Source organism: Amphibalanus amphitrite, unplaced genomic scaffold (assembly GCF_019059575.1).
Source record: "Amphibalanus amphitrite isolate SeventyFive unplaced genomic scaffold, NRLGWU_Aamphi_draft 000260F_arrow, whole genome shotgun sequence".
NCBI lineage: Eukaryota > Metazoa > Arthropoda > Thecostraca > Balanomorpha > Balanidae > Amphibalanus > Amphibalanus amphitrite.
The window spans coordinates 547,357-575,297 of record NW_024881755.1 but is presented as its reverse complement, the minus strand read 5'-3'; the positions used below and the strand labels follow the sequence as shown (position 1 = coordinate 575,297).

The following is a 27,941-nucleotide window of genomic DNA, read 5'->3' as shown; positions in this document are numbered from 1 at the left end:
AATTTCTCTAAATGTTCCGAATAATCTCTACTAGCGATAAGAATGTCGTCTACGTACAAGAATGCATCAATACCTTGAAGACCTGAAAGAGCTATCTGTAAGGCTCGGTTTAATCCACTGCCAGAGCTTTTGAGACCAAAAGGACAAGCTTTCCATTGAAAATGTTCATTGTTTGCAGTAAATGCGGTATACGGCCTAGAAGAAGGTGCGAGTGGAACTTGGTGAAAGGAACTGAGAAGATCTAATGTCGAAAAAACTGAGCATCCTGACAACTGGTCAATGGCATCGGCAGCGAAAGAAGAGGGATATCTATCATCTTTGATTTTCTGATTGAGGAGACGTAAATCGGAAACTAATCTATATCCACCTGATGACTTTTTCACCAAAATAATCGGGGCGTTGTATGGAGAAACAGCGGGCTCAATTATACCACTTGCAAGCAACTTATCCACTTCTGATTTGACTATGTCACGGTGAGCGAAAGGCAGTCGATAAGGATGTTTAAATGCAGGAGTCGTATCCGAAAGTTCAATGTGATGCTCATATACGTTAGTAAATTTAATATCTTTTAAATCATTGCCGAAAGCAGAGACGTGTTTCACCAGCATATCGCGTAACTGAGATTGATAGGGCTCTGGGATGTGGTCTATCTTGAAGTCTTTTATGGTAACTTGATTTTCAGAGGAAGTCGCTGCAGAGTGTGCGACATGGTCAAGGTCGGGCTGCACGGAGCCGGGCTCATCAGATGGTGCAGCTGCAACGGGACTGAATTGCGCAAGACGGACGTTTTTGCGGAGCAGAATCGGTGCATCAGTCACATTGGCAACGCGAATAGACACTTGTGGACGATTGACAAATGCAATAGCACGAGCTACCTGGATTCCAGCCAAAGATTGTTCAACGTGACCCTGAATGAAATACGGAGTTTCACCTGGGGTGAAGTAGCGAGGGAGCTTCATCCGAACGAACATTTCTGAGAATGCTGGAATTTCAACTGACTGTGACACGAAAAGAGGAAACGTTGTCTCATCATCTATGGTAAATGCATTGCTTTCGTCCGTAGCGAACAAGGGATTGTCAGAATCAATCGGGCTAGGGCTATCGGTTGTGCCTAGCAAGAACTTCACTCGTTTCCTACGTTTTGGACTCAGGCGGTTTGTTGACTTGGACCGGATGGATGACGTTGCACAGGGTTGAAGAAATGTAATTGCCATTGTCGCAGGACTGTACATCAACTGATGCTGAATGATGAAGTCGATACCAAGAATGATGTCACATCCAAATGAAAGAGATTTCTCTGTGACGTAGAATTTATGTTTGATAGTACGGTCAAGAATCTGGATATCTATGTCAATTTCACCAACAATGCGAATTGCAGAACCGGTTACACCGAGAACTGACACAGATGGAGTTTTGAGAGAACCTGTAATATCGCATGATAATAGAAAATCACGAGTGACGAGGCAAACACTGGAACCTGTGTCGTATAAAGCAGTACCCTTTCGCTTAGAGATGGAGACATCCTGAAGAATGGGTGGAAGAGAACGATGTTCAGCACTAGCAGTGTTGGATGCAATGCTCGCAAACGCAGGACCATCGGCTAGCGTTGCGAGCGGTGAGCGTTTGGGGAACGCGAATGACGGGACCGGTCCGAACGGGACCTGTCAGGTGAGCGCGATGGCGACCTTGAGTACGAACGTCCGCGCCGATCTCGGGAGGACGGACGTGACGAGCTGCGATGGTAGTGGCGGTCACGAGATGAGTCGCGATAGTGGCGGTAGGGCGAGCGTGCACGGTAATCGCAACAGGAATGGCGACACTGATCGGGCGAATATGCACGGCGGGGCTGGGAGGAAGATGACTGGTATCGGCGGTATGATGATTGGTGGTAGTTGGTGGTGGGTGGTGTGGAGAAACCACGGCCACGGCCACGCTGTGGATAACCACCTCTGGGTCGGCGTTGTGAAGAGCGACCACGGCCACGGGTGGCCTGCTGACACGTGGCAAGCTCGAGGCTGGCCACACGGCGCTGGAGATCGTCCATTGCGCCACTAGACTGTGCCTGGGTTGAAGATGCGGCGAGGGTGGAAGTAGCATCGGGCAGCAAAGAGCTGTTAAGTTCATGTGTCCGAGCTAGAGTCACCGCGGAATCGAAATCGGCAGGGTTCTGTGGAAGCACGTACTGACGGATGGAAGGCTTTAACCCTTTCACAAAGGTGGCGGCCACGGTACGGTTTTTGAGTTGTTGGGTATCTGGGGTAGCGTCCCACTCTGTCAATGACTTTGCTTTAGTTCTGAGGCGGCAGGCGAATGCGTCTACAGATTCGGAGGGATGTTGTATACACGTCATAAGATCTTGCAGACGGGAGGAGATAGGTCGATCCGTATGAAGGGCGTTCGTTAAAAGAGTTTCAAAGTCATTCAACGTTTCTGCATTGGACAGAGCCACACGAGTGCGGACAATGTCAGCGACATGACCTTGCATTTTAGATTTGGCAACTTTGATAGAGACCACGTCAGGCCAATTTCCTAGGGATGCGGCTTCTCTGACGTCCCGGAAAAAATCTTGAATGGGGAACGAACCGTCGAAGTTGGGGATAAAAGTACCGAATTGATGAATGTTGAGGGTGTTAGGGAGAGGCTGAATATGGTCGTCTGGCATGGTTAGTATCTAAAATGCACCGGGGAAAAAATTGGGACCAGAAAAATACACCCTATATAATCCTAAACGGGCATGTACGTCACACATAGGGGACACGCAGGGGGACACACAGTAGGGCACATAATCCTACCGCTGCCACCATTATGTCGGCCGGTGGAATCGCCGACTTACTTGGTTCGGTGTGCCGATGCGTCCCCAAAGCCGGTCTCGAGCACTCTCTGTATTTGATAATTCACGCACGCTTTTATACAGGATCTTGCACGCACAGCGCGATCATATAAGGAGCGTCATGCGGCAAGCGCATAAGCTTATTCGAGGAACGACGCGGAAACCTCTGCAGAACCGGTCAGTCGTTGAATTAATAACCCGGATCTGCAGCGGGCCGCACGCACCTGAACAAGGCCATACGCGCTTGTAGCAATAGTCCTTTGAACAAAGCCTTGCGACAGGCGCCAGCCGCCGCGTGGTGCTAGTGTGCGCGTAACTAACGGGGAGACTTCAACGCCTGGCGCCGTCCCGACAGGCTTCCGTTCAACCTCTCGCAGCAGGCTAGGTTTTCGTCCCAGATTTTTTTGATTGGTATCCTACGGCTTCAAACATGCCAGGGACCAATAAAATTTAGTAGTGAAGACGATTAAAAAAAATCAAAATTCGACGATACACCCTAGACTATACAAGATACGTCACGCAGACTGGAGGGCGGTGACACGGCCTGACAACACAGTCCTATCGCAAGTCAGCGCCATTATAACGACAAACAGAAGCGGCTTCGGTACGCGAGTTGACGTCCAGCGGCCCCCGAGGAGCGGATGGATTGGATCGATGCCGCGTCGGCCAGTGTCGGCCGTCGCACGCGGCGGGGGGGGGGGGGGGGTGCTCAGTGACCGACCACGCCCACCGAGGGAGGTCCGCTCCGAGCCGCAAATGGCCAGTTCCGCCGCGGGAATCCCCCCATTAGTGGCGAATGACGGGGCGGCCATAGCTGGGGGAGCTCTGCGGGACCATCCGAGCTCATGTATGTTTACCATACAGTCATTCTGTCACGAATATGCTGGTTGGTCGTCGCTCTATTCATCTTCTATAGCCATTTGCTCCGGTCTTGCCCCCTGTCATCATTCGTATCCCTCCCATGTATTTTCCTCTAGAGACACATTCATTCTCTGTCACATTCTGTCTGAATGACACATTCCCATCGACAGCCATATACCGTAATACATCCAGAGCCCCGCGGGACCGACGTCCACACAGACAGCGCGGCCCTGTCTCCGTTGGGACCCGGGCCGCGATATGACCCCCTCCGACGATAGCGGGCGGCTGTCGTCGGCAGCGACGGGCCAGCCATCGACCGACGGACCGACTCACTGCTGCGGCCGGACCGCGACACCCCGGGCGGCGGACCGCGACACCCCGGCGCCAAATAGCGGACACTATACGACATCCCCGGCGCGAATCTATAGTGGAAACCGAACGGCACCTCAGGCGGGCTGACCGCGACACCCCGGGCGGGCTGACCGCGACACCCCGGGCGGCGGGCCGCGACACCCCGACGCCAAACCACAGGCGGACACCAAGCTACAGCCGACGACTCAGTGGACACCGAACGACAACCCAGCGGACACCGAACGACATCCCTGCGGACACCGAAAGACACCCGAAGGAGACCGAACCGGCAGACATCAAACGGCGCCTCTGGCAGGTGGACCGGAAACACCCTGGTATCAAACCAGTCGACATTGAGCGTCACCCCGGCGGACACGGGGCGACAGCCGACATCCGAGTCCCTGCAAACAGTAAACGACACCGGCGCGGCAGTACCGGACCGGCGAATATTACACGTCAACACGGCGCCCGCCCAGCGGACACTGAGTGATTGCATAACGATAAGCCCTACATCAAACCGCGACGGAAGCAGAGTGACTTCCATCGCCAAATCATCGGACAGCAAACGACATCCTAACAGGCATCAAATGCCGCACGGGGACCAGTCCAGCGAGTGATACTCAGCACCAGTCCAGCACCTTGCTCAGCAGACACCAAACTTGCAGACGTCAACAGAGGACTCTGTACGCAGACAGAGAATGTGAAGCAGATAGCTCAGCTCACCACGCACCTTATTCTTTACGTCCAGCCTGCCACTACAACGCACAATTCAACACATTACACCGCCACATTGTCACATTTGCTGTGAGTGCACTGAGCACTGTGCACCGAATCACGCCCGAGTTAACACTAACAAGTGACTGTGCTCAGGGCCGGGGCCAGTGCCGCGGCACCACAGTAGATAGGTAGATAGTCAACGAGGCGACGCCGGACGCACGATAAACATGAGCGATAACAGTAGAGCGTCACGGCCGGTCACGGGCTGGGATAAGGACTTAATGCAACGGAGGAAGTTCAAAAATAGCAGCAATAGATATGCACCTATTTTAGTCACTGCAAGCTAACATTCGTGATAAATACCATATGCCTATGTAGAGTCGTAGACGCACTTCGAAGTTCAAAATTATCATCAGATGCAAGACCCTAAAACATGTGGGCATTTGCGATCCTTTCCTTCAGTTCCCGTAACGCTTCGCAGGAATCGCCAGCGAGACGTAAATGCCTAAGTATAAAAAACATCGACACAAAGCGCATTATCTGAACCAGGCAAACGATTTCTCCGACGCTTGGACAACTGAAAAAAGAGTAATGTGCAAATCGTGTTACTATCAGCGTCGTTGCTGTTTATGCCGCTTTTGCCAGCAGACTATAAATAAAACGTCCAAGAAACACGCAGCAGACGGCTGCGCTGAACATAAAAAGCTGACTGACAAAGCCAGTATCCAAGAGCCGACGAGGGGACGAGGAGGGGGGGGGGGGGGGCTCTGGATCTCTGCACCACCCACTCCACGCCAGCGGGGCACTATTGAGGCAGGCGGCCGGGTCGGGGTCGGGCTGGAGGGAGGGGGAGCTCCACTCTCCTGAATGCCCTGTCAGCGGTTGTTTCTGCCGAGACCGCGGACCCGAGCCGCCACCGAACGCTGACAGAGGCCGGCGGACGGATCAGCGGAGCGCTGCCGTCGTGCTGAGCCCGCCCGATCGGCCTGAGATTCAACAGAGTCGCCACTTTAATAATGAAACAGACTATGTAGCAGTCAAGACCATAAAAAATACGATTATTTACGCTCAAAGGTTGCAGGAGATTTAAATTACGTGAAAAGGAGGCATGCGAAATGTTCGAAATGTCAAATGCATGTTAAATATTCGGTGACAACTACATACGAGTACCTACTTTCAGACTACATAATACGTTAGCAGCGCCATCCGCGGTCAGAGGGACCGGCTCTGATGCAGCCCCAAAGCCCTAACTGATGGGCGGCAACAACCTGACCCGGGGTGACCTCAGATCGTGGCAGATGTCAAAATAATAGTAGGTAGGTATTAGCCGTTTTCACGACGGGCTATCCAGCGAATGCACCTGATTTGACCAAATCTGCACCTAATTTCTTGTACAGCAAATATCTTCATTTTATGAATTTATTTCAGTGTTTTAACCCGCGCCCTGGTGGGGTCTGTTTATAACGCGACCTGGTGGGGGGGGGGGGCTATTTTTTGCCCCCCCCCCCTCGTATCTCCGAAACTACTGGACGGATCCGGAAAATTCAAACGGCTTCGATAGCCCTGTCAAATTTGTTGAAGGAAACCAAATTTCATTGACCTCGGGGTCACCGATGACGTCACAGGTCAGGTCAAAGATGAAATGTTTCACCGTTCACGGGTCATCTAGGGAATGCGCTATAACACCGAAGAAAACGCATTTTGTCTAGAATCAGCGATAGGGCGTCAGTTGCCTAGTACATATATTGCTATAAGAGGTCACTGACATTACCAGGTCAGGTCACAGGTCAGGTCACCAAGGGTCACAGGTCAGGTCACATGAACCTAACTTTAGGTACTAAGGTTGTGCGATGCATGTTTTATGGCCAATTTTTCATTTCCAACTCAATGGTGTTGGTTATAAGACTATCAGGTACGGCTTAGGTCACTTTCTGGTGGAGGTCAGGTCAAGGTCAGGTAAAAAAAGGTCAAATTTCAAAGTTGATATTTTTGCATAAAATGGGTATTGATTCGATGCAGCTCGTCACGGGGAGTCTAATGGTGGTCTTTGTTTTGCGCTACAAGGTCTAGAATTGCTAAAAATTGAGTTTGAAAATTTGACGTTATCAATTTTGAACAGTTTTTTCGCTGTAACTTGGCCAAAAAAAGAGGTATCGATCTGAAATTTGGTATGTAGATAGAAGGCGGTAAGGACTATCACATATATTCCGGTTTTTTCGAAATTCAAAAAACTTTTTGGATTTTTCGGCTATTATAATCAAAAAATCTATTTTTTGATTTTTGGGGGTCAAAATCCAAAAATTTAAAAAATCCGAGATAGCAGTTTTGTAGCCCTGTCAATTCTACAGCTTTTATGTCCTAAACATTTTTCTGTATTTGCAAAGCTATAGGCCTGACAGCTCTTCCCGCGAAACCCTTTTTTGGGTCGAAAACGGCAGAACATGACGTCACTCTGACGTCATTTCCGGCCAACCTATCATAGCCTTTTGAAAAATTTTTGGTCACAATGTGTAAAATTGATGTCCGGGAGGGTACTGAAAGTTTGGTGACGATCGGCGCAGCGGTTCTGGAGATATATCGAAAAGTCTGGAGGGGGGGCAAAAAATAGCCCCCCCCACCAGGGCGCGGGTTAATCGATGATGCTCTCTGATAATATGACAAAGCAGGCATATAAGCAATTAGTGCAACCCTAGCTGATAGCTGCTAAGAGACACAATGAACCTGATTTGACCAGATCTGCACCTAATCTGTACCTACCAGATGTGCACCAAATGTGTACCAGATGGCCGTCGTGAAAACGGGTATTAGTAACATTGGAGGTGACTACGGTATTTACTAATTATCTACCTTCTAATAATAATGTTTTGTAACTTAGAACCGTGTCCAATCTTGCTAGACATGCTGAACTTGGCCATTTGAGCTCTCCCGTTTCACCGGCATCAACCGATTGGACCGTCAAGACCTTAGATGGATCGACGACAGGTGGCGCTACTTTGTATGTTGGACTTGTCTGAAGCCTTTGACGTGATACCCCACGACCGATTGCTCGTCAAACTTGAGCAGTACGGCGTCGACGTCCGCTGGTTCTCCAGTTATCTTGCCTATCACCAACAACAAGTCCAGATACGTACGTATGTACACTGGACGGTCGTGGTACTCTGTCACGGCCTTTAGCCAACCCCATCGGCATCTATCAGGGATCTGCGCTCGGGCCGTTGTTGTTCAACGTGTACACCACCGATATGTCACTGTTTTTGCCGGAATGTGCCTTGTACGATCGTTGTCTTGTACATACAATACTGTGATGACACGCAGCTAGCTGTACTGGGGAGTCCAGGTGATGCCGGAGCTATGGTAACCCAGTTGGAGCGGGACCTTGCAGCTCTGTCACTCTGGTTCCGAAAAAATGGGCTAAAGATTAACGCAGATAAAACTCAGATCATTGTTTTGGGCACAAGGCAGCAAATTCGTCAACTAGTCCCGATAGAAATCAGGTGCATGGGTACCACTACTGTGGGAACGTCTTCAGCTAAAAACCTCGGCGTCACTTTTGACGAGAGCATGACCTTCTCAAATCATGTGACGGATGCAGCCTGCCGATGCACCGGTATTCTGAGCGGCCTGAGTCACAGTAGGCACTACCTGCCGAAAAGTACGCTGGCCACTCTGGTTCAGGCTCTGGTAGTCTCATCCATCCGGTACGCCATTGTTGTCTATGGTGGATGTGGTGTCACCCAGATGTCTCGGCTCCAGCGGCTGATCAATTTCGGTGCTCGTGTTGTTTCGGTTTCGGCAGCCAAAAATAGCCATTTTCGGATGGATCGGCTTGCCACGATAAGTACAATACAATACAATAAGTAGCATCTGGCCAGCCGGCAAATGTCGTGAGGGCTGTACATATTTACGCGTGTTAGATTAGGTCAGGTCACGTCAGGTCAGGTTAGGTTTGCTTTGGTTTGGGGTAGAAAGAAGCATCTTCGGGCAGCGCCTCTCCTTGGTTGCTAAAACGAAACGCGCGAGTGCCAGACATTACGAAGTCCAAAAGACAGTTACGTAGACGTCGGCCCATTCTGGATTTTTATATGATGTAGCTCATGTATATGAGAATAAAATATGTAAAAACCAGCAAAATCGAAGGTTTTTTTTTCGGAAAATCAAAACTTATTTTTTGAATTTTAATTAAGTTCACTTATTGTCAATATTGTTATCCTCAAAGTAAAGCCTGAACTATTCCCTCCATTTCACACTTTGTTGCGTGGTGATATGTCTAAAACTTCAATGGTTATGACGCTTTAAAGATGATAATGTGCCTTGCCTAAGTCAATGTTCGATGACGTATATCTCGGAAACGTGACGTCATATCTTGACAAAAAATGTCTTCTTTCGTTTCATATATAGATGAGTAGTTTCACAAAGTTTCGCAAAAATCGGAGAAGGTGAAGTTCAAAATGGTTATTTTTTGTCCCACTTGACGTGGAATGCCCCTTACCATATAGGGGACCGTGTTAACGGCCGCCGTCGGCACCATTTCGGGCTTAGTTTTGACTTTGCAGCGCAATAAAAGGCTGATTTATAATTGAAAATGGACTAGCGAGAGTCGTTATTGAATCATAATTTGATGCTCTACAAAACTAGGCTATTTTCATTGTGATGGCATCACAGACTACACCGCTAACCCCAATAAAGCAGAACTATGTCGCGTCATCGATGATTACATATCATGTTTCTTTGGTATATACATTGAAAAGTAAAACACTTTTTACTGCATCTACGGTGAGATGCTAGAGAAAATTGTATGGCCTACCTAATGGTACCCATTACTAAACAATTAGGTGAAAGATGTCGTCGCTAAACTCTCGTAAATTCGTATGTCCGCCTCACTATGAAGTTTGGACCGTAACGTGGACTAATCGATGTGCGGAGAGCGATCCGTCCATGTCCATATCACCGCGAGCTCCCGAGTCCAGTCGATCTCAGTTCATCGTGTAGACCGCGCCATTGCATTGGTGCGAGCTGAATAGGGGTGTTCCGGAAAGGCTATACCACTGGACTCGAGCGTGGCCAAAAGATGGTTCGAAGAGAGAGAAAGAGAGAGAGAGAGAGAGAGAGAGAGAGAGAGAGAGAGAGAGAGAGAGAGAGAGAGAGAGATAGAGAGAGAGAGAGAGAGAGAGAGAGAGAGAGAGAGACAGACAGACAGACAGACAGACAGACAGACAGACAGACAGACAGACAGACAGAGAGAGAAAAGAGAGAGAGAGAGAGAGAGAGAGAGAGAGAGAGAGAGAGAGAGAGAGAGAGAGAGAGAGAGAGAGAGAGAGAGAGAGAGAGAGAGAGAGAGAGAGAGAGAGAGAGAGAGAGAGAGAGAGAGAGAGAGAGAGCACATTTCAAAGGTCACCTTCAGCCGCGGGGCAGCAGGAGGCCATACAAAACGTGACAACGACCTTCCGTCGGCGATCTGGCCAAAAAATGACCACTAGTCGGGGTTTGGAACACAGTCGGCCACACAACACGGACATTGGGGACAAAATTGGTGAGCAGACCAAGAAGCCATCCTCGACCGTTGCCAGACCGATCGGGAATGATGGAATGACAGGGATCTGAACGTCCTGAACGTCCGTGATACCTACTTGACCTGTGAGATGTGAGCTATGTGCTGTAAATCGGGACCTGTGGCTCACAAGAATACTTAAAAAAACAGCTCATAGTCGTGATCTCTGAGCTGTGAGCTGCTATGATCACAACATTGCAAGCTGAGAGCGGTGCTGCTGTGAGCTTTATGTAGTGAAAACTGATCGTGAGCTTTTGAGCTCTACACCTCAAACTGCGGACTGTAACGCTACGGCTTAGAGACTAGAGTTTTCAGCTATGAGCTATGCGATGAGCTGTGAGCCACGCAATAAGTACTGAAGATTACTCTGAAACGAAGTTTGTCGGCCTGATCGGAGTGACAAGTCAGGCTCCGAATGCTCCGAATGAGCCATAGGTGTCCGACCAGAGGACATAATAAGGACGGAATGGGCACTCCACGGCCGGGTATTGTCAGTTGTTACAGACAGGTCCTTCGCAACTATCGCCTGTCTCATACTGATACTGTGACGCACACTTCTCGAGTGCCGAGTGGCGGAAGATGCTCCGGCAGAAGGCACGATATCAGATAAGATAAGCAAGATAACCCAGACGAGGACGAGGGTTCAACTGTCACAAGAAGCGGGTAGAAAATAAGACAACTCTTATGAGATAAAACAAATGACACTTACCAGGAAGGTTGTTTGTACTAAGTAGGGGAGAGCGGGGCCAGTTGAAACACGGGGTCAGATGAAACATGGCTTTATTTTCAACAGTATGCAACATATGGCGTTGCCGATACCACTGCGCATCCGCGCTCGACCACTCCCTTTGTCAACGGCGTTTGGGCGGCAAACGGACGGTAATTTTGATTTGACACTTGTTTTTGTGTTTTTGAGGGGCGTTTGGGAGAAATCGTTTTTATGAAGATTTTGTGATATATCATATACCTTTGTTTGCTGAAAGAAGAACTCCTGGCTCCGGAATAACACCTTATTTGGCCCTTCATTCAGCATGATGCCGTCCCTCCAGCTCGTTTGACATGTGCTTTACGGCGCGTGCGAGATGGCGGGAGCGGATGGGGTCAATTGAAACGCTTCTCTGAGGGTCAGTTGAAACAGGGCCACAGGCCGTTTCAATGGACCCCGGTGACCTTTGCAATTGTTATTGTTCAGGGGCTGTAAACATTAAAGGAAATAGTCCACCTTTGAAATGAGCTTTGAAACTGAAATAGTAGTTTAATAGAGCTCAATTTTTGACCCCTTTTCTCCAGCCTTTTGCTTGAAAGCACACTATAGCCTGAGATATTTCTCATTTTTCTCATCCGCCCATTTTACCATAGTCTATGTACTTTATGTCACCTATTATGAGGAACTTTGCACTTTTAGCTTTCCAACGACCTATTGAATGTAGCATTTGGAAAAGTAAACCGGACAAAATATCTCCTTAAGAAAGTGGCCTTAAAGAGGAAAACATCCCATTGTTAAGGATAGGTGCAATTGACCCCATGGGCTGGTTCAATTGACCCTCGCATCGGGGTCATTTGAAACGGGCGTAAAGCTGTTTTATAAGCATGCGTTTGGCCGCAAAATATGTTTGAAACATAATTTTACATATCTTAAAATAAAGCCAAAAGAGCATATTTTTTCATGGCATTGTGCATTTTTCGATATGACAACTAGATCTCGCTGTGCATGTCAATATATAAAAAGTGGTTCAACTGGCCCCGCTCTCCCCTACTTACGACAAGAGAAGGTGCAGCCAATCCCTATCTATGACAAAGAAAGCATTACACAATCGCATCACATGCCCATTTACCACGTCACGGGTGCGATCTTTTGGTGATCGAGTTCACACACCCACAGGGTTCGCATGCACGATTCATTCACAACTCCTCCCTTTTTTCATCGATTCCTCAGGAAGTTACACAGGTCCAACTATGGCTCCCTGTTCTCCCCGCGCCGTTACGGACAGTCTCACTATATTCCCTATCAGCCTCACCTTGGCAGGAGTCCCGGAGGAAGCTGCGCACAGGCCCGGCGTCCGTCCGCGCACTATCAGTGTCCTCCGTCCGGCCGACACCGCTCACCCGACCCCCGGCGCGTCACTGTCGGTCTCTGGCACCGAATACCGACCCGGCGGCCGGGGCGCGCGCACTGCCGACGGCGCTGACCGCGGCGGTGGGGGTGGGGGGACGGGACCGGCGGGCGGGCGGGCCGGCACCGACGGAAGTCCGCGCCGTCCGACGGCGGACTGCGCTTCCCGCTCCGCGCGGACAGAACCCCACCGCGGCCACAGCTGGAGGGAGTCGTGTGACATACCCACTCCCGCAGCTGGTCACTCCCACCCCGCGCCCCTCCCCAGCCGCGCTACCCCCATGGACCGGCCGCCGACTGACCCTGTGCTGTGACCCGGTGACCTCAGTGAATGGCATCCGACCGACCGGCACCGGATGTCTGGCTCTCCTAGCAATCGGCTGCAATGAGAAGAGAGCTTCCGGGACGTCTGGCGATGAGCGATCAATGTGCAATGGGTATCTCTGCCATCTGGACTGGTATGGTATGAGCATTAGACAGAACGTGAACTCTGGCTGAATTACATTTCCAAGCGTCATTCAAACAGTTGCTTTGGCATTGTTCAGCTGCAGTCACTTTGGTCGGAAATGAAGGAGCGTGTTTGTTGCTGGGCGGAGACGCACCCTGCCCGTGGATTTCATCGCCTATCTCACACGACAGCACAGTTTCAAATGTATCAAGCTGGATGAAGACCATACCTAAACACAACTCATCGGGATCGGAGACGTAGCGACATGAAGCAATGACCGATAAGTCTAGTTATCAGGGATAAAAGTTCGTTTTTAATACATGTCTTTACTCTTCACGAAGAAGTTATGGACTCGAAAAATAGATCGGCCGAAACGACGCGGTAAAAGACGAAAAATAACGTCTTCGGCTGTCCGCCACTGCCTGCCGACTGCCGGCAGTGGCACAGTATGCGAAAGAGTAATGACTAAAATGAAGCGAACTGACTGCATCCTAATCTTGTTTCGGTCACTGATCTCCCCTCAGTTTGTCGCTTTTGTATATACACTGTGGCTTTTGTAATCAGTCCGCACATCCCTCGACGTTTACCTTGTCGCGTAAACGTGCCCTTCGTCCTGTCCTACATGTTTTTGTTTCACCAAAAATGTACGTTTCGTTGCTTCACGCTATGATGTTCCAGAATGTTCCAGGTTCCTGTCGTTCACGTTCCGGATGTGTTCCCGTTCAAAGAGATGATGGCCGAAAACCCCACAAGAGCGTCCCTCGCATCACTGAGCGAGCTGCTTCTGTACTTGTTAACGTCTTTTTTTTTGCATTGATCGACAGTTAGGTCGTCTCGCTATTGTCCATTTATTCCAAAACTAAAATATTTGTAGGTTCCTTCCTATGGTATAGTCAGCCGTCAGGGTAGATCCATAGCTGCATCGTGCATCGTCTCACAACACACTCAAACGGTATCAGACGCCTTTAGAAGCCCATCTAAACCCCCAGTCATCGGAAAGCGCTTGTATTTAGTTACTCGTACATGACTTCGGCTTACCAGTGTTCACATCTTGTTCTCCGAGCTACGCATCGGTATCGTAAAAACAAGATAAATAGCACGCCCGATACCGTGAAACAACAGTAGGTGAGTAAATTTCCAGACGCATAGATGCATATGCATATTTCGGTTGGTACCAGATGGAATACATAATTTATAACACTGCAGGTGAGATGTATTTTCATCAACAAGCCATTGACTTGTGGAAGACAATGCCTTTATTAAAACAAGTATAAACAAATGACATTCACAAGAGTATATACAAAACACGGATTCATGTATACACGGGAGATTTTTGGGGCGTCCGTAATTCAGCTGAAAAATATACACTGTATGGGCGGGCTGGCGGGCGGTGCCGCAGGCCCTTCACGGATGATCAAATTACTCAAAAACTAAGAGGATAAAATCTAACAGCTACCTACGCGCGGCGCTGGGCCGCGGCCAACCAGCCCCTCCCCCTCCCCTCCCAACAATGGTGGCGACGCGCCCGGCGCCCGCGCCGTGACGTCACTGCCCAGACACGCTATGATGACGTCACACTGAGCGCCTGATGATGGGATGCGAGACGAGCGGCCTACGCGCGGTATGAGAACAATGTGAACGGCGCCCGGCGCACGGCGGCGGCGGCGGCGCCAAGTTGCAGTGCGCCGGCCGGCCGGCAGATGGCTCCGCTATCACAGTGGGCGGCGCTCGGCCGGCCTCAGGGCCGGTGGAAGCGCGTCAGGTGGCGCGAGTCCTGGTGCACGTCCATCTCGGCCGCCTTGAAGTCGTTGAGCTCCTTGCGGATCATGGCCTTGTCGCGCGGTGTGAGCCGCGTCCACGGCTTGTCGGCCCGTCGGTCGTACTCGTGCGCCTGCGTCACCTCCACGTAGTCGTTGAAGTGAATCACCTGAGGCAAACGGGGCGAACCAACTCAGTCGTGGAAAACAGGGGACGCAGATACACACAACAATAATTTTTAAATGGAAAGATTCCATTAACCGTACTTCGAATTGACTAGGCCCAAAAAATTATTCTGAGCGCACAAAAAAAAAACGACAAATGCAAACACGTTCCCAAAACCAAACGCATTCCGATGTAATCCAGCTGAAAAGGAAGAACGATGGGTCTTCAGCCATCTCCTGAGGAAGAAAAGGAGGACAGGGTGGCGCGCGGACCGTATTCGGAAACCTATCGGGAGATGTCATTAGGCTTTATTATGTTTCTCTATCGTTCGTAGCCTCTGTGGAAATCAGCTTTCATGTCTAGTCTATCTCTGTCCCCTTGCAGCCTCGCCACATCACCGAATTTATCATCAATCAACACTTGTAATTGACGTTCAGTGGTACGGTAACGAGCGCAGGGATCCGATCCGCCGCCAAGGCTCCACGTGGCGGGAGATTGCCAGTGCTGCTCATAGATGTCGCTAATAGCGGACGCCTGATACGATGCTGTGCCGCAGCACATCTGTTCCACTAGGCGGCGAGAGATCGCCATTCCTGTTCATAGATGCCACTGGTAGTGGACGCCTGATAGGATGCTGTGCCGCAACACTTCTGCTCCGCTCCTATGCGGGAGATTGTTGTTTCTGTTCCTAGATGCCGCTAGCAACGGACGCCTGATATTACGCTGTGCCGCACAGCCAGCCATCTATAACACAGCTAAGCAGCGGGAAGTTATCATGTCTGCCCCTAGATGTCGCTGGTATCGGGCGCCTGTAATGATGCTGTGCCGCAACTCCTCTGCTCCGCTCCGCGGCGGCGTGGCGGCGAGGATCGACAGACGATCAGAATTCAGAATGGCGCAGTGATCGGCAACACTTGACACTGATGCAAACAAGAACTGTTGCCTGTTGCTTTAACATCGTAAAATGGAAATATTGCCTCAAGCAGGCCTGCAAGGCTCTGCATTATGCCAAGTTCGCACCAAAAACAAAACTACAGTTAAAACAGCAGTTCTCATCGAAATGAGATCTTATTCTAATTGCGATTGACCAACAACAGCGAGGGCATATGGAAGGGAAGGGAGCAGCCCGAGCGACCATTCGGACAGAAATGACGCACGGGAATAGTGTGTTATCCGGATTGCAAGTACGACTGAACCATCAACATCTACGATTGCATCAACTACGGTATGGCCTGAGAGGAATCTTTTGTGCAATACGTCGACTAGAGACTAGTACAACACTGTAAGTGGAATGTAGGGATGATATTCGTTTTGCTTTCTGGCCAATGCTAAAACAGCAGCCAGGATGTTCCGCCCAAATTGAAACACAATGATGTTTGCGGATGCATTGTAAAAAGCCACAACGTTGTTTTGCCTGAGTCAAGGGCACAATTCTACCTCCACACGTCAGGATTCAGAGGTAAGCCGACCGGCAAATCACGCTCTTCCCTGAGAACAGCAGAGAGGTCTGCCATCAATCTCCAAACTACTGGTTCAGAAAACATTTCCCTAAAAAATGACACAGACCACTAAAAATGTAGATTGCTCTGCCTGAAGACAAAGCATGAGCATCAACCTATGTCAAGAGGACATATCGTCGAGGCGTTGAATGAATATGGATCCCTAAAATGCAGGAAGCTCCCGAAGTGTGCAGACATGTGTCACACAAAAAGGAGACCAGCCGAAAACTCCCGCGCGCTGATATCACCAGCCATTAGAGGGCGAAGTCAATACGTTTGTGACACAGAGGCCGGAATTGAGGGCACCATTTCTGGTGATGAAGCCCGGGTCGTCAATGAGTTATGATAGCCATGAAGTGGGCCGAACGACGGCGGCGGCCGGCGGCCCTGACATAGGGTGACTGCCATTCTATCAGGAATGGACCACCTCTTCGGTGGGCAGTGCGACAGGGGTGTCCAGTGTCCACGGCAATCCTGCACCCCTACTGTCCACTGGCTGCCTCCCGCGCACATAGGCAACCCATGACTGGCGGGCACGACACATCCTCATTTGGGGACCCTGTTGACATGATAGAATATCGTACTATATCATTTGCCTGCAAATTTTTAGCAACAGACCCCGGTTCAGCGTCTCAAGAGTTTACAGCTACAAGGAAATGAGCGAATCTGTATGCTTTGAGGGGCTTTCAGTCCTAGGGACCGACCAGAAGTTCCGCCATAAATTCGGAGCGGGTGGAGACCGTTCGATTCAATCAGACGACGCGTCCCGAAGTTACCAGGAAAACAGAGAAGGCCACCCCCGATCAACAGTCATAAAACCACCGACAGCCTGCCGCCGGACGCCAAAATGTGCCAGCTCAGCGCTCCTATATGCAGGAGCGTCCCAGTGTATTCAGGACCGTTCACTATCAGCAGCCAATATTCAATAACAAAGTCGTTGAAGCCTGAAACCCGGTTATCTTGTTGTCATTGTTTCGTTCTAAAGATATAAAGTGATTCGTGCAGAATTTAAGTTCCTTTTGAAAATGAAATTGTAAATAACAATCTGTAAGTGGTCAAACCCAAGATCTAACTTAGCCGAAACTTTAACATGGCGGGACGGGGCCTGTCTGACATCAAGCCTCGCGGACCTCGTGCACATATTATCCGCTGCAAAAATACAGTGGCCCCAACTTTCATTGTGAGCTGTTGGTCACACACCCTAAGGACGGTTTGCATGGCCGCTCTGAGGGACGCTCTCTCCCTCTGTATACGCACCTTGCGCTGTTTGAGCTCCTCGACGGTAGGCCGGAAGCTGAGTTTACGGAGCAGCGTCACCTTCCGGTTCTCCATGTCCCGGATCGACTCCTCCAGCGACATGGCTGCAGAGACGGACATATAACTGTGTCAGTAGAGGGAGAGAGACTGGCCCCCCGACTGGAGCAGCGTCACCTTCCGGTTCTCCATGCCCCGGATCGACTCCTCCAGCGACATGGCTTAAGAGATGGGGACAGATGTGGGTCAGAAGAGGAGAGAGAGACTGGCCCCCCACAGCGGGGGAGCGTTCTCCATGTCCCGGATCGACTCCTCCAGCGACATGGCTGCAGAGACGGACATATAACTGTGTCAGTAGAGGGAGAGAGACTGGCCCCCCGACTGGAGCAGCGTCACCTTCCGGTTCTCCATGTCCCGGATCGACTCCTCCAGCGACATGGCTTAAGAGATGGGGACAGATGTGGGTCAGAAGAGGAGAGAGAGACTGGCCCCCCACAGCGGGGGAGCGTTCTCCATGTCCCGGATCGACTCCTCCAGCGACATGGCTGCAGAGACGGACATATAACTGTGTCAGTAGAGGGAGAGAGACTGGCCCCCCGACTGGAGCAGCGTCACCTTCCGGTTCTCCATGTCCCGGATCGACTCCTCCAGCGACATGGCTTAAGAGATGGGGACAGATGTGGGTCAGAAGAGGAGAGAGAGACTGGCCCCCCACAGCGGGGGAGCGTTCTCCAAGTCCCGGATCGACTCCTCCAGCGACATGGCTGCAGAGAGAGACGGACATATAACTGTGTCAGTAGAGGGAGAGAGACTGGCTCCCGGCTGGAGGGGAGCGTTCTCCATGTCCCGGATCGACTCCTCGAGGGGAACAGATGTGGGTCAGCATACATAGGACACTAGGACAGTAGGAGCACGGACTAGCCCCTCTCCAGTCGATGTGGCTGGCGGCAACGGGACAGAACTAGTGTGTCTGCATCGACTGACGAACAGTCAAGACAGAACAAGCAAGCCTAGCCCAAGTGTTAAAACAGAACTGACCGATCCGATCAGCTATCTTTGTTTCCAGAATATTTCATCAAAGTCTTACTGACGCCACCCTTCAAAGCCTAAAAAAAACTTTCCCGACTACGACAGCCGCGCGACATCCCTCCGGCCCAGATGATACGTCCTCTCTGCCCCTCTCACTCCCCCGCTCACTTTTGAGGATGTTCCTCTCCTCGAGCTCCTCGGCGGTGGGCCGCAGGCTGAGGCGCCGGTTCAGTTTGGCGCTCAGCTCACTGCGCCAGTCAGTACGGTCCTGCTCGGTCTGCGCGTGGATGATGTTCCTGTCAATCAGCTCCTGCCGGCCGGGGCGCAGCGCCAGTTTGAGCGCCAGGCTGTCGGTGCGCTGGACCCGCGAGCCGAGCCGCGTCAGCACTCCGCTGTCCGGACCGTCGTCGTCGTCGCGGTAGGGGATCGGCCCGTCGTCATCGTCACTGTCGTCCCCGGCGGCAGCAGCAGCGGCAGCAGCGGCGGCGGCAGCGGCAGCCGGGGAGGGGCGGTTCTCTTTGTTCTCCGAGCTGGAACTGCTGCCGAACCGAAGCGGTCTGACGGGACACGGGGCCGGGGCAGGTCAGACGGGGCACCGGGGTCAGACAATTCAACTTTATTTCTGTCCATTGTCCATGCCCATAATCATGAATAAACGACAAACAAACAAACAAACTAGGACAGAGGGGGTCACCCGGCCGCCGGAGCGGTCTGACGGGACACGGGACCGGGGCAGGTCAGACGGGGCAACGGGGTGGGGGACACGGGGCCGGGGCAGGTCAGACGGGGCACCGGGGTCAGACTAGGTCAGAGGGGGTCACCCGGCCGCCAAAGCGGTCTGACGGGACACGGGGCCGGGTCAGGTCAGATCAGGTCAGACGGGGTGGGGGACACGGGGCCAGGGCAGGTCAGATCAGGTCAGACGGGTTGGGTCGCCGGGGCGGGGCACGGCATAATAGGGGGTTGAACAGGGTCTCAGTGGGGGCCAGAGACGAGTCATCAAAGGTCACCAAAGGTCGGGTGGAATACAGAGGGTCAGAGAGGATCACCCACGGGACCAGACGACGCAATCAGGGATCTGACGGATCACCAGAGTGGCTAGCGGCTTACCAGCCGGCACCAAATGTGTGGAGCAGGCCAGAGGAAACAGAAAAACATAGAAGAGGGTGGCATGTGAGCGATCTCAGACCTAAAGAGGGGAGGCAGTTTCATATAGCATACCAGTACTTTATCGACTAGAAGCCCGATGGTGAAGGAGAAACCGCGTCACATGACCCTCCACAGTCCACATTTATGAGAATATTCAGGTAAAACGTAGCTGCCGGACAACCAGCATGGCCACACTGGTGCGCCGATTGCGATGTGACTGGAACCTACCCAGTACCCAATTCATCAAGTCACCAGAAGCACAACATTGAAGTGATTTGGCGGTGATCAAAAGCACTTCACTGAATATTCAAAGCCAGCATGCTACGATAAAAGCGATAGAAGGTGCATTAACCCGCGCCCTGCTGGGGGTCCTGGATTTCCACGCCCTGCTGGGGGGGGGGGGTGTTTGAACACCCCCCCTTGTAACTCGGCTCCTGGGCCACGTAGCGATACGGGGAAGGCGGCGTTCGAAAGAGCGTAAAAAATAATGACGAAATCACTTCGGTCAATTTTTTGGTCAGGTCAAAGGTCAGGTCACCAGAGGTCATTGAAGGCAAAATTTCGCCGATTTCCAGGTCGAATGTCGAAAATTTCCAAGAAGCCAACGCATAACTCGGGAACCAATAGAGCTACAGCGCCGCGGAAAAGCGCATTCGATAGCCCTATTAACGCCCTTTCTGAGTAATTCTCTCAGATTTGACCTAACGTCAACGGTTTTGCCTGCAGGGGGCAAAAACTGCAAAAATAGCCGATTTTTTTGAAAACAGTTTTTCTGCAATAACTTTTGACCCAAGCCTTGTACGAGCTTACTTTTACCGGCATCGTGTTCCTCTCGTCAAGACGCATCGAATGATCTATAACTTGACCTTGAAAGGTCAACTTGAAAATTTGACCTCAGGTCAAGGTCATGACCTGACCGGAAAGGGTCATGTTGCATATCAGTCGATCCGTATCGTCGAGCTGAACACATCTAAGGCGTTTTCATCGCTCTAGCATGCCTCTATCAAAAGTTATTTGCGAAAAACTGTTAGATACCATTCGTGACCTAAGATGACCTCAGGGCATAAACAAGGGTCACGGACACCATTTTTAAGTTCAGTGTGTCTAAACCACTTGTAATTCGGTGTTTGGGAGTGTTTATAATGTCTTTCATCCAAAAGAGGCGCATTTCAATTTTCTCCCATTGACTTATAATGGGGAGGTCGCAAAATTGACCTGACCTTAGGTCATCGATATCAAAATTCTGAGATATACAAATTGTACATGCTATTGCTCTTAGCAATCGCTGAAAGTTTCAAAGCGATCGGTCACTCGGTGTAGCTATGACAGACATTGAAAGTTTTTATGAGGTGAGGTCACTTCAAGTGACCTGGTGACCTGACCTTGAATGACCTTGGTCTGAAATTTTCACAACATGTGTAGAATTGATGTATGATAAGGTGTACCAAAAACGGCGGCGCTCCGCGCCGCCGTTTTTGAGATATTCGCGAAAAACCACAAGGGGGGGGGGTGTTCAAACACCCCCCCCCCCAGCAGGGCGCGGGTTAACTCGCCATTGTGCACATACAATAATAATACCAGGCTAAATCGAACATAGATGCGCATTGCATGAAGCATATCATGTGAACGTGAACCGAATGGTCTCCATTACATTTACGTTCCCTTCCATTCATCAATTACACGAAGCCCCACATCGACAAACGGACATGCCAAATAATCATACGAGAGCAAACACGTCCGTAACTAATACACGAAAGAACTTCGCTCAGAAATAAATAGCCAAGCGCCCTGATCAGTCGATTCCCAGGGAAGCCCGTCCATGCCACCGGATCTCTCCGCGAGCTCTCCCAGCCGATCCAGCCCGCCCCGCCCGGCCGGCGATACAGTCAGTTACCGAGGGTAATCCCGGGCTGTTCTGGTGAGCACCTGCGCCCCGTCAGCGGCCACCCTGTCTGGGGAGCGGCGGCACGGCGCGCGCCGGCCGACACGACACACATGCAGCAGGCATAGCAGGCGGAGAGAGACGCTCATAGCCCGGCGGAGTTACCTGAACCGTATCCGCGGCAGACTGGGCATACGGCGCGCCCTTCACCGTGAGACGGGGCAGGCGGGGGCAGGTCAGACACGGGACGGCACAGTACCCTTTCCTCCGTTCCAGAGGTCAGACACAGGGCGGTACAGTACTACTGCCACATTCCCTCCGACTCCCAGAGAGTATCCGAGACGTCACGACGCGCACACGCCAAAACCCCCTCGCTGCCTACTTATCATCTCCGACTCCGTAGGCGAGAATTCTCGTAATCCAGCCCCTTTCCCTCCAAGGACACGAACCGCCACAGCTTCCTCCCCCAGCCCTAGCCCAACTAGCCAACCTCAGACCCCAGAAGTCAGACACTGTGTGGCACAGGGCCCTGACAGACAGACACAGCACACAGATGACCACCGGTTGGCAGTCGCGCCAATGCAACGATCGAACAGGCTTTCGCCTGGCTAGGGAATAGTAATTACTTAAATGAATTCGGTGATATGATTTCCGGAATGCTTCATATTCACTTAAAGGTAGTGTACCACCTTCCAATGATTTCCCATTTTATTTTTCCTAGGATAAGAAGCTTCTGTTTTTACCTAATATCGCAAAAAAATCAAAAATGGGCCTGGAATAGTGCCTTTTTCGCCTAAAAGTTTATCGGTTTTTCGATATGTATAACAACTGTAGTGGGCCGAAGTTGTTGTTGTTGCCGTTGCCGACGCCTGCAAACAGGCGTCGGCAACAATCGCGAATGCGGCGCATGTGACAATAAGCAAAGGTCATTATAGAGTTACGACGTACGGGAATGAGTTATCAGCTGTCTAATCGTAGACAACACAATGTCGAACCTTAAACTGTAAGCCTGTATTGGTATTGTTTCTTTTATTTGGCTGTCGAACATTATTTATGGTTTGAAATATGATTTTATGTAAAATAATTGATATGAAAAAGCCGTCTCTTAAGTTATGACCCCATTTCACCACACGCAAGTGGCAGAAATGACAATGATCAGCTGACGCATTTTTCTTGGCCGAAGTCAGAGCGCGCGGCCCGACGCGCCACCACCGCACCACAAAGTATGAGCAGAAGCCGCGCCCAAAGCCAGGGCCCCGGTAACGTGAGGTAGCCGAGTCGGGGCAGCGTGCGCTGACCCAAGCCGGGGCCGCGGCTTTGGGCGCGGTCTACCGCATCCCCGCGGGCAGCCCCGGGCTATCACATGACACCGGGAGGACGCGCGGCCCCGGCTTGGGTCAGCGCACGCTGCCCCGACTTGGCTACCTCACGTTACCGGGGCCCTGGCTTTGGGCGCGGTCTACCGCACCACCTAACAGGCGTGTTCGAAACCGCAGGAGATGATGATGAACGGGTTTATCGAAACTTGATTGGATGAGCCTATCGGTAATAGCGATTTCAGTGTGTGCATTTATTGTTCATAGTGGTGTGAAATGTGGTTGGGGTACGACCGACAACCCGTCGGGGCGAATTTCGCACTGGGGTACTCAAAATTTGAAGAATTTAAGACGTTTCCATGAGATTTGAAGGTATGGATAAGTTCTAAAAATCCAGTTCTCCTTATCTGGGCCATTAACTCCATACGGTCCAGGAAAGCTGGCACACTACCTTTAACCCGCGCCCCAGTGGCGGTCTCCGCCAACTTCGCCCTAGTGGGGGGGGGGGGGGGGCATATGTTACCACCCACCTCTAACTCAAAAACTAAGAGGGCTAGAAAGACGCGGTAAAAAGCAGTCGATAGCTCTCAATGCGTACGTTTGAAAGTATTTCAGTCATTTTTCATCTTAGAGCAATATTGGGGTCACCAGAGGTCATCAAAGGTCAAAATTTGCCAATGGTCATTATATTTTTCAGAAAACATGCCGTTATCTCAGAAACTATGGTAGCTTGAAAAACGCATGGAAAAGCAATCGATAGCTCTTGAGCTCTTCTTTTGAAAAGGTCATTATCAAAATTGACCTCAGGTCACGGGTTTAGCCTCCAGAGGGCAACAGGTCACGGGTTTAGCCTCCAGAGGGCAAAAACTCCAAAAATAGCTGTTTTTACGAAAAGTGTTTTTCGACAATAACTTTCGACAACAAAAAGCCACGACATTTCTATTGCCAGAATCGTGTTCCTCTCGCCGAGACGCGTCGAATGAACTATAATTTGACCTTGAAAGGTCAACTTGAAAATTTGACCTCAGGTCAAGGTCATGACCTGACCGGAAAAGGTCATGCTGCATATCAGTCGATGCGTCTCAGCAAGACAAACACAATGAGACCATCCCCAGCGTTCTATCTCTTTCCAATCGCGAGTTATTGGCAAAAATCTGTTTGTAGCCTCAAATGACCTCGGATGACCTTTCTAGAGGCTATCAGCAAAAATGACACCCTGGTCATCACGGTTGGTCCAAATCATTGTGATTCTGAAATATTTGGACTGTTCCTATGCGTACACACGGATCTAGAGGCATTTTCATTTTTCTCCATTGAATTGTAATGGAAAGGTCACGCCACTGACCTGACCTTAGGTCAGGGATATAAAAAATCCGAGATATACAAATTGTAGGCACCCGTAACATCATGCAATCCACCAAGTTTAAAACCTTTCTGACAAACACTGCAGGCTGGACATGATTGCAAACTTTTTTAGGCTTGGTCAGTTAACTTGACCTGGTGACCTGACCTGACCTGACCTGGGGTCAAAAATTTCACACATTGTCCAAAATTGATGTACCAAAAGCTACCCTAAGCGGCGCGGCGCGTAGCGCCGCGGTTTTTTATTTACACGCAAAAAACGCTACAGGGTGGTAACATATGCCCCCCCCCCCACACTGGGGCGAAGGTTAAGAGGTAATACGTGGCCCAAATTCAGGATTCAAAAAATAACCGAGAAAATCCTACGAGATTTGGAAGTTTCTTGCACTTATGAACACGTACGCCTCATTTGAGATTCTAACAGATGAATAGCCCGAAACAGACACACATGATCCGTTCCCACTGCCGTCTCTTTCCGTTGCCGCTAGTCTCGCCACCCACCAGTCCCGTCCCCTGTAACTCCATCCCGCCCGCTGCCCCGCTCCCCATCCACTCACGATGAGCTGGACGCGGCGGGCGTCTCCTGTCGCGCGGTGAGCGGCCTGGCCGGGCTGTGCACGCCACCACCACCCCCGGCCGGTGAGTGTACCGCCGGCGACTGCGGAGGCGGCGTCTCACCCGGCGCCGGGCGCGCCTTCTTCAGCGCCGACTTGAGCGGCTTGAGGTCGAGCCGCGGCTCGCGCGGCGGCACCTCGTCGACGCTCGAGTGCGCCGTCGCCATCGGGTAGTACTCGTCGTCGTCATCATCGTAGTCGCCGCACACCACCTGCGGGGGAGGTAGGGTCAGGTCAGGTGAGGTTAGGTCAGGTCTGGTCAGGTCAGGTCAGGTAAGGTCCAGTGTGGTCATGGAGTCATAATCAAGTAAGTCGTAGTGGGTTGGGATAAGTCATGCTAGTTGAGTTCAGGTGAAAGTCAAGACCACCGGTCCATTAGCTTACACCTGGCGGGAGGTTTAACAGCAGTAGGTATCTGGTAACGACGACACAGTTTACGGCATGAGTCAGTTCTACTACACCATTGAACAGCAACTGACAGCCCAGGCGGTAAGAGTTCTCAGCTCGTCGCGTCAGGCAGTGGTTGGAGACTGGCCAACCTATACCCGGCGCGTAATGGCTGTGATCAAACCCAATTGATGATTCCTAACCGGACCTGGCAGGCTTCCCAGGTAAACTGATTTAGCGGAATCAGACGCCACAGTCCGCATGGTAATGGCTAGGTGAGATGGCTACATTCACGCCTGGTACCTCCCTTAGCAGCCGTAGCTTGCCGTCGGTATCTGACTAGACAGACGGTCTGGAGAGACCATGCATCATCCACTGCCGATAATATATTGCACCACCAATCATTGGGGCCGCGCAGGACCTGTCAAAATGCCGACAGGCTGATGGCAATGGAAACATCCATTCGGCAAGCTTCTGCAATGCTATTATAGCACTGAGAATAAGTAAGGTGGCTGTCTGATTCCCATTACGAGTACTGAAGCGAAGCTCTTCAGTAGAACACAACGGTGCGGCCATCTCTCCATCTGATATTCACAGAGTTCATCTTGAGAATAATCGCAGGTCGACGAGCAACCACCACGGAACTGGACCCGTTCAGAAATCCCGGAGACATCTGGAGTACCGTAACAGCATTTCAGTTCCAGCGGGCGCGGCCGGCAGCAGCGTAATTCGGCTCATCCTAACAGGCCTGTCAGCGGCAGACAACTTGTCCGACTTGTTCGGGACATCCGGCAGAGTCTGCGTTCCCGGAGCTGATTTGTTTCAGCAGTATGCCGGCACATCCCCACCAATCCACCAAGTTTCCTGGGTCAGGTAAATGACGTCACTGGAGTCTAGTGACGTGAGTAGACTGCGACACGGAACAGGTCCGGGACTCGGCGGCAAACTATCCACATCCTGTGAGCCTGGGGGATTCACTGTTGATGAGTTACCTCCAGAGCGTCAGTTCACGGTAAACCAACACCCTGCGGCCTCCGCCCACCTTCCGATCTACTTTTCTCGTCAGCTGCGGCTCGGTTTCGGAGGCACGTAACTTTAGCCCGGATACAGTTCGGGGTAGCGGGAGAGCCGGACCCGGCAACCAGGGCTCATCCCCATCTCTGACAGCTTCTGTCTGTATGTGGCTGGCCGACCCATCCAGTACGTCATAGACGGGGACTTCCCACTGCTGAAACACCATCGGCACTACCGCAGGTCACCAGGTCATCGGCGGGGAACCCCTGTGATATCCTATTTCTGTGGAGCATAAACACACACACTTCTACCGGCGGCGCATCGCACCACTCACTACCCACCAGCATTGACTTTGACTCCACCTATTAGTGGGGTGCTCCCTGTTTGTGATTATGCGAATAAATAAATAAATAACAAATAAATTAACTCCATTATCTCACCTATACTTAGGATGCAGGTCTCCCTTCTTCCCATCTGTATCTCCAAAAGTGTTTCTCCCCTTCTGCTCTGATCTCTGATCTTTTTGGCTTTCATCTCTTTTCCCTTTCTCTCTCCACTATCACCTTTCCTCTCTCATCTCTGGATTCCTTCTTCCCCTCTCACCTTCCGCTTTTCCCGTCTCCACTGCCATCTCCCCCTCCCTCCCAATCCCCTCCTCCTGCTCCTCATCCCTCTATCCCCTCTCTCCTCTCCCCCGCTCTCACCTCCTCCTCGTCCATCTCGTCGCCGTCGTCGGGCGGTATGTCTCCGGGGGCCGGCGGCGGGGTGGGCGGCCGCGGCGGCGGCGCCGGCGCCCCTCCCGGCTCGCCGCCGCCGTTTGAGAACATGGGCGGCGGCGGGATGGGCCCGATCTCCGACACCGACATCGGCGGCTCGGGGAGCTCGGCCAGCCGCAGGCCCTGCTCCGAGAGTGACGGCGGCAGGCCGGCCGACTCGTGGTGCGACAGCGCTGCGGGCAAGACGCGGGTGGGTTAGGCGAGGTACCAATCAGGGTGCGGTCACAGGTTTGAGGTCGGCAGATCGGGCAGGTTGAGTGTTAGCTTTCAAACATTGTGGACAGAATGTCATTGAAGAACGCATGTGGGCTCACAAGCTACAGTAAAGAGTGAAGGCATTACATACATAAATGACGGACAGAGTTACGAAAGAACAAGTAACGGTGGAAGCTGTTGCTACACAACACATGGTGTCTGTCGACGGGACTTTTCACGCTCCCAAACAAGTTCCAGCCATAATAAACTGAACTTCCCTCGAGCAACAGTTTATCTGCTAACTCCGTGATACACAGGCACGGCATCAAACCGAGCAACAGTCCGGACCACCGCCGTCACAGGCTGAGGGCACGGTCTCCGTCACGACAGGCCGGCGACACCGGGTGGGCGGCACATCAAACGGCAGGCGCGTGCCGTCAGCGGCCGCCGGCAGCGCGGCCTGATGGTCCGATCGCCTGCCAGCGCCGTGCCATTGCCAGGCATCGACCGGCGCACAGTGGCCCTTTTTCAGAATTAGCACGCATTAATTCCCACATTACCTGAAAGTGGTGCAAAACATCACCACGTGATCAAGGACGTATTCCCTGCCAATGCAAAGAGAAGAAAAGAAAGGAACTGCCCAAGGAGATTCGGCCCAACAGCGACAGGCCGC

General features: G+C 51.5%; 2 protein-coding genes across 9 annotated transcripts in view; both read right to left on the bottom strand.

The window, feature by feature from the left end:
- Positions 1–12,624, bottom strand: part of LOC122386710 (alpha-1,6-mannosyl-glycoprotein 2-beta-N-acetylglucosaminyltransferase-like) — a 55,638-nt gene extending 43,014 nt beyond the window's left edge. The window contains exon 1 of one of the 2 annotated variants that reach the window (XM_043376187.1): positions 12,326–12,624. The gene's annotated coding sequence lies outside the window, so the exon portion shown is untranslated. Of the gene's footprint in view, positions 1–4,772; positions 4,901–12,325 lie in introns of those variants that run through there. The other variant, XM_043376188.1, reaches the window with a different exon arrangement.
- A 1,233-nt stretch (positions 12,625–13,857) lies between these two features.
- LOC122386717 (phosphatase and actin regulator 4-like) overlaps positions 13,858–27,941 on the bottom strand; it is a 126,443-nt gene continuing 112,359 nt past the window's right edge. For 6 of the 7 annotated variants that reach the window (XM_043376201.1, XM_043376204.1, XM_043376199.1 and 3 more), the window contains 6 exons: positions 27,002–27,246; positions 24,840–25,108; positions 21,770–21,808; positions 18,742–19,130; positions 17,548–17,651; positions 13,858–14,795 (listed from right to left, as the gene is read on the bottom strand). In XM_043376201.1, coding sequence (XP_043232136.1) covers positions 14,607–14,795; positions 17,548–17,651; positions 18,742–19,130; positions 21,770–21,808; positions 24,840–25,108; positions 27,002–27,246 — 1,235 coding nt within the window. In that variant the 3' untranslated portion in view covers positions 13,858–14,606. The remainder of the gene's footprint in view (positions 14,796–17,547; positions 17,652–18,741; positions 19,131–21,769; positions 21,809–24,839; positions 25,109–27,001; positions 27,247–27,941) is intronic. The other variant, XM_043376200.1, reaches the window with a different exon arrangement.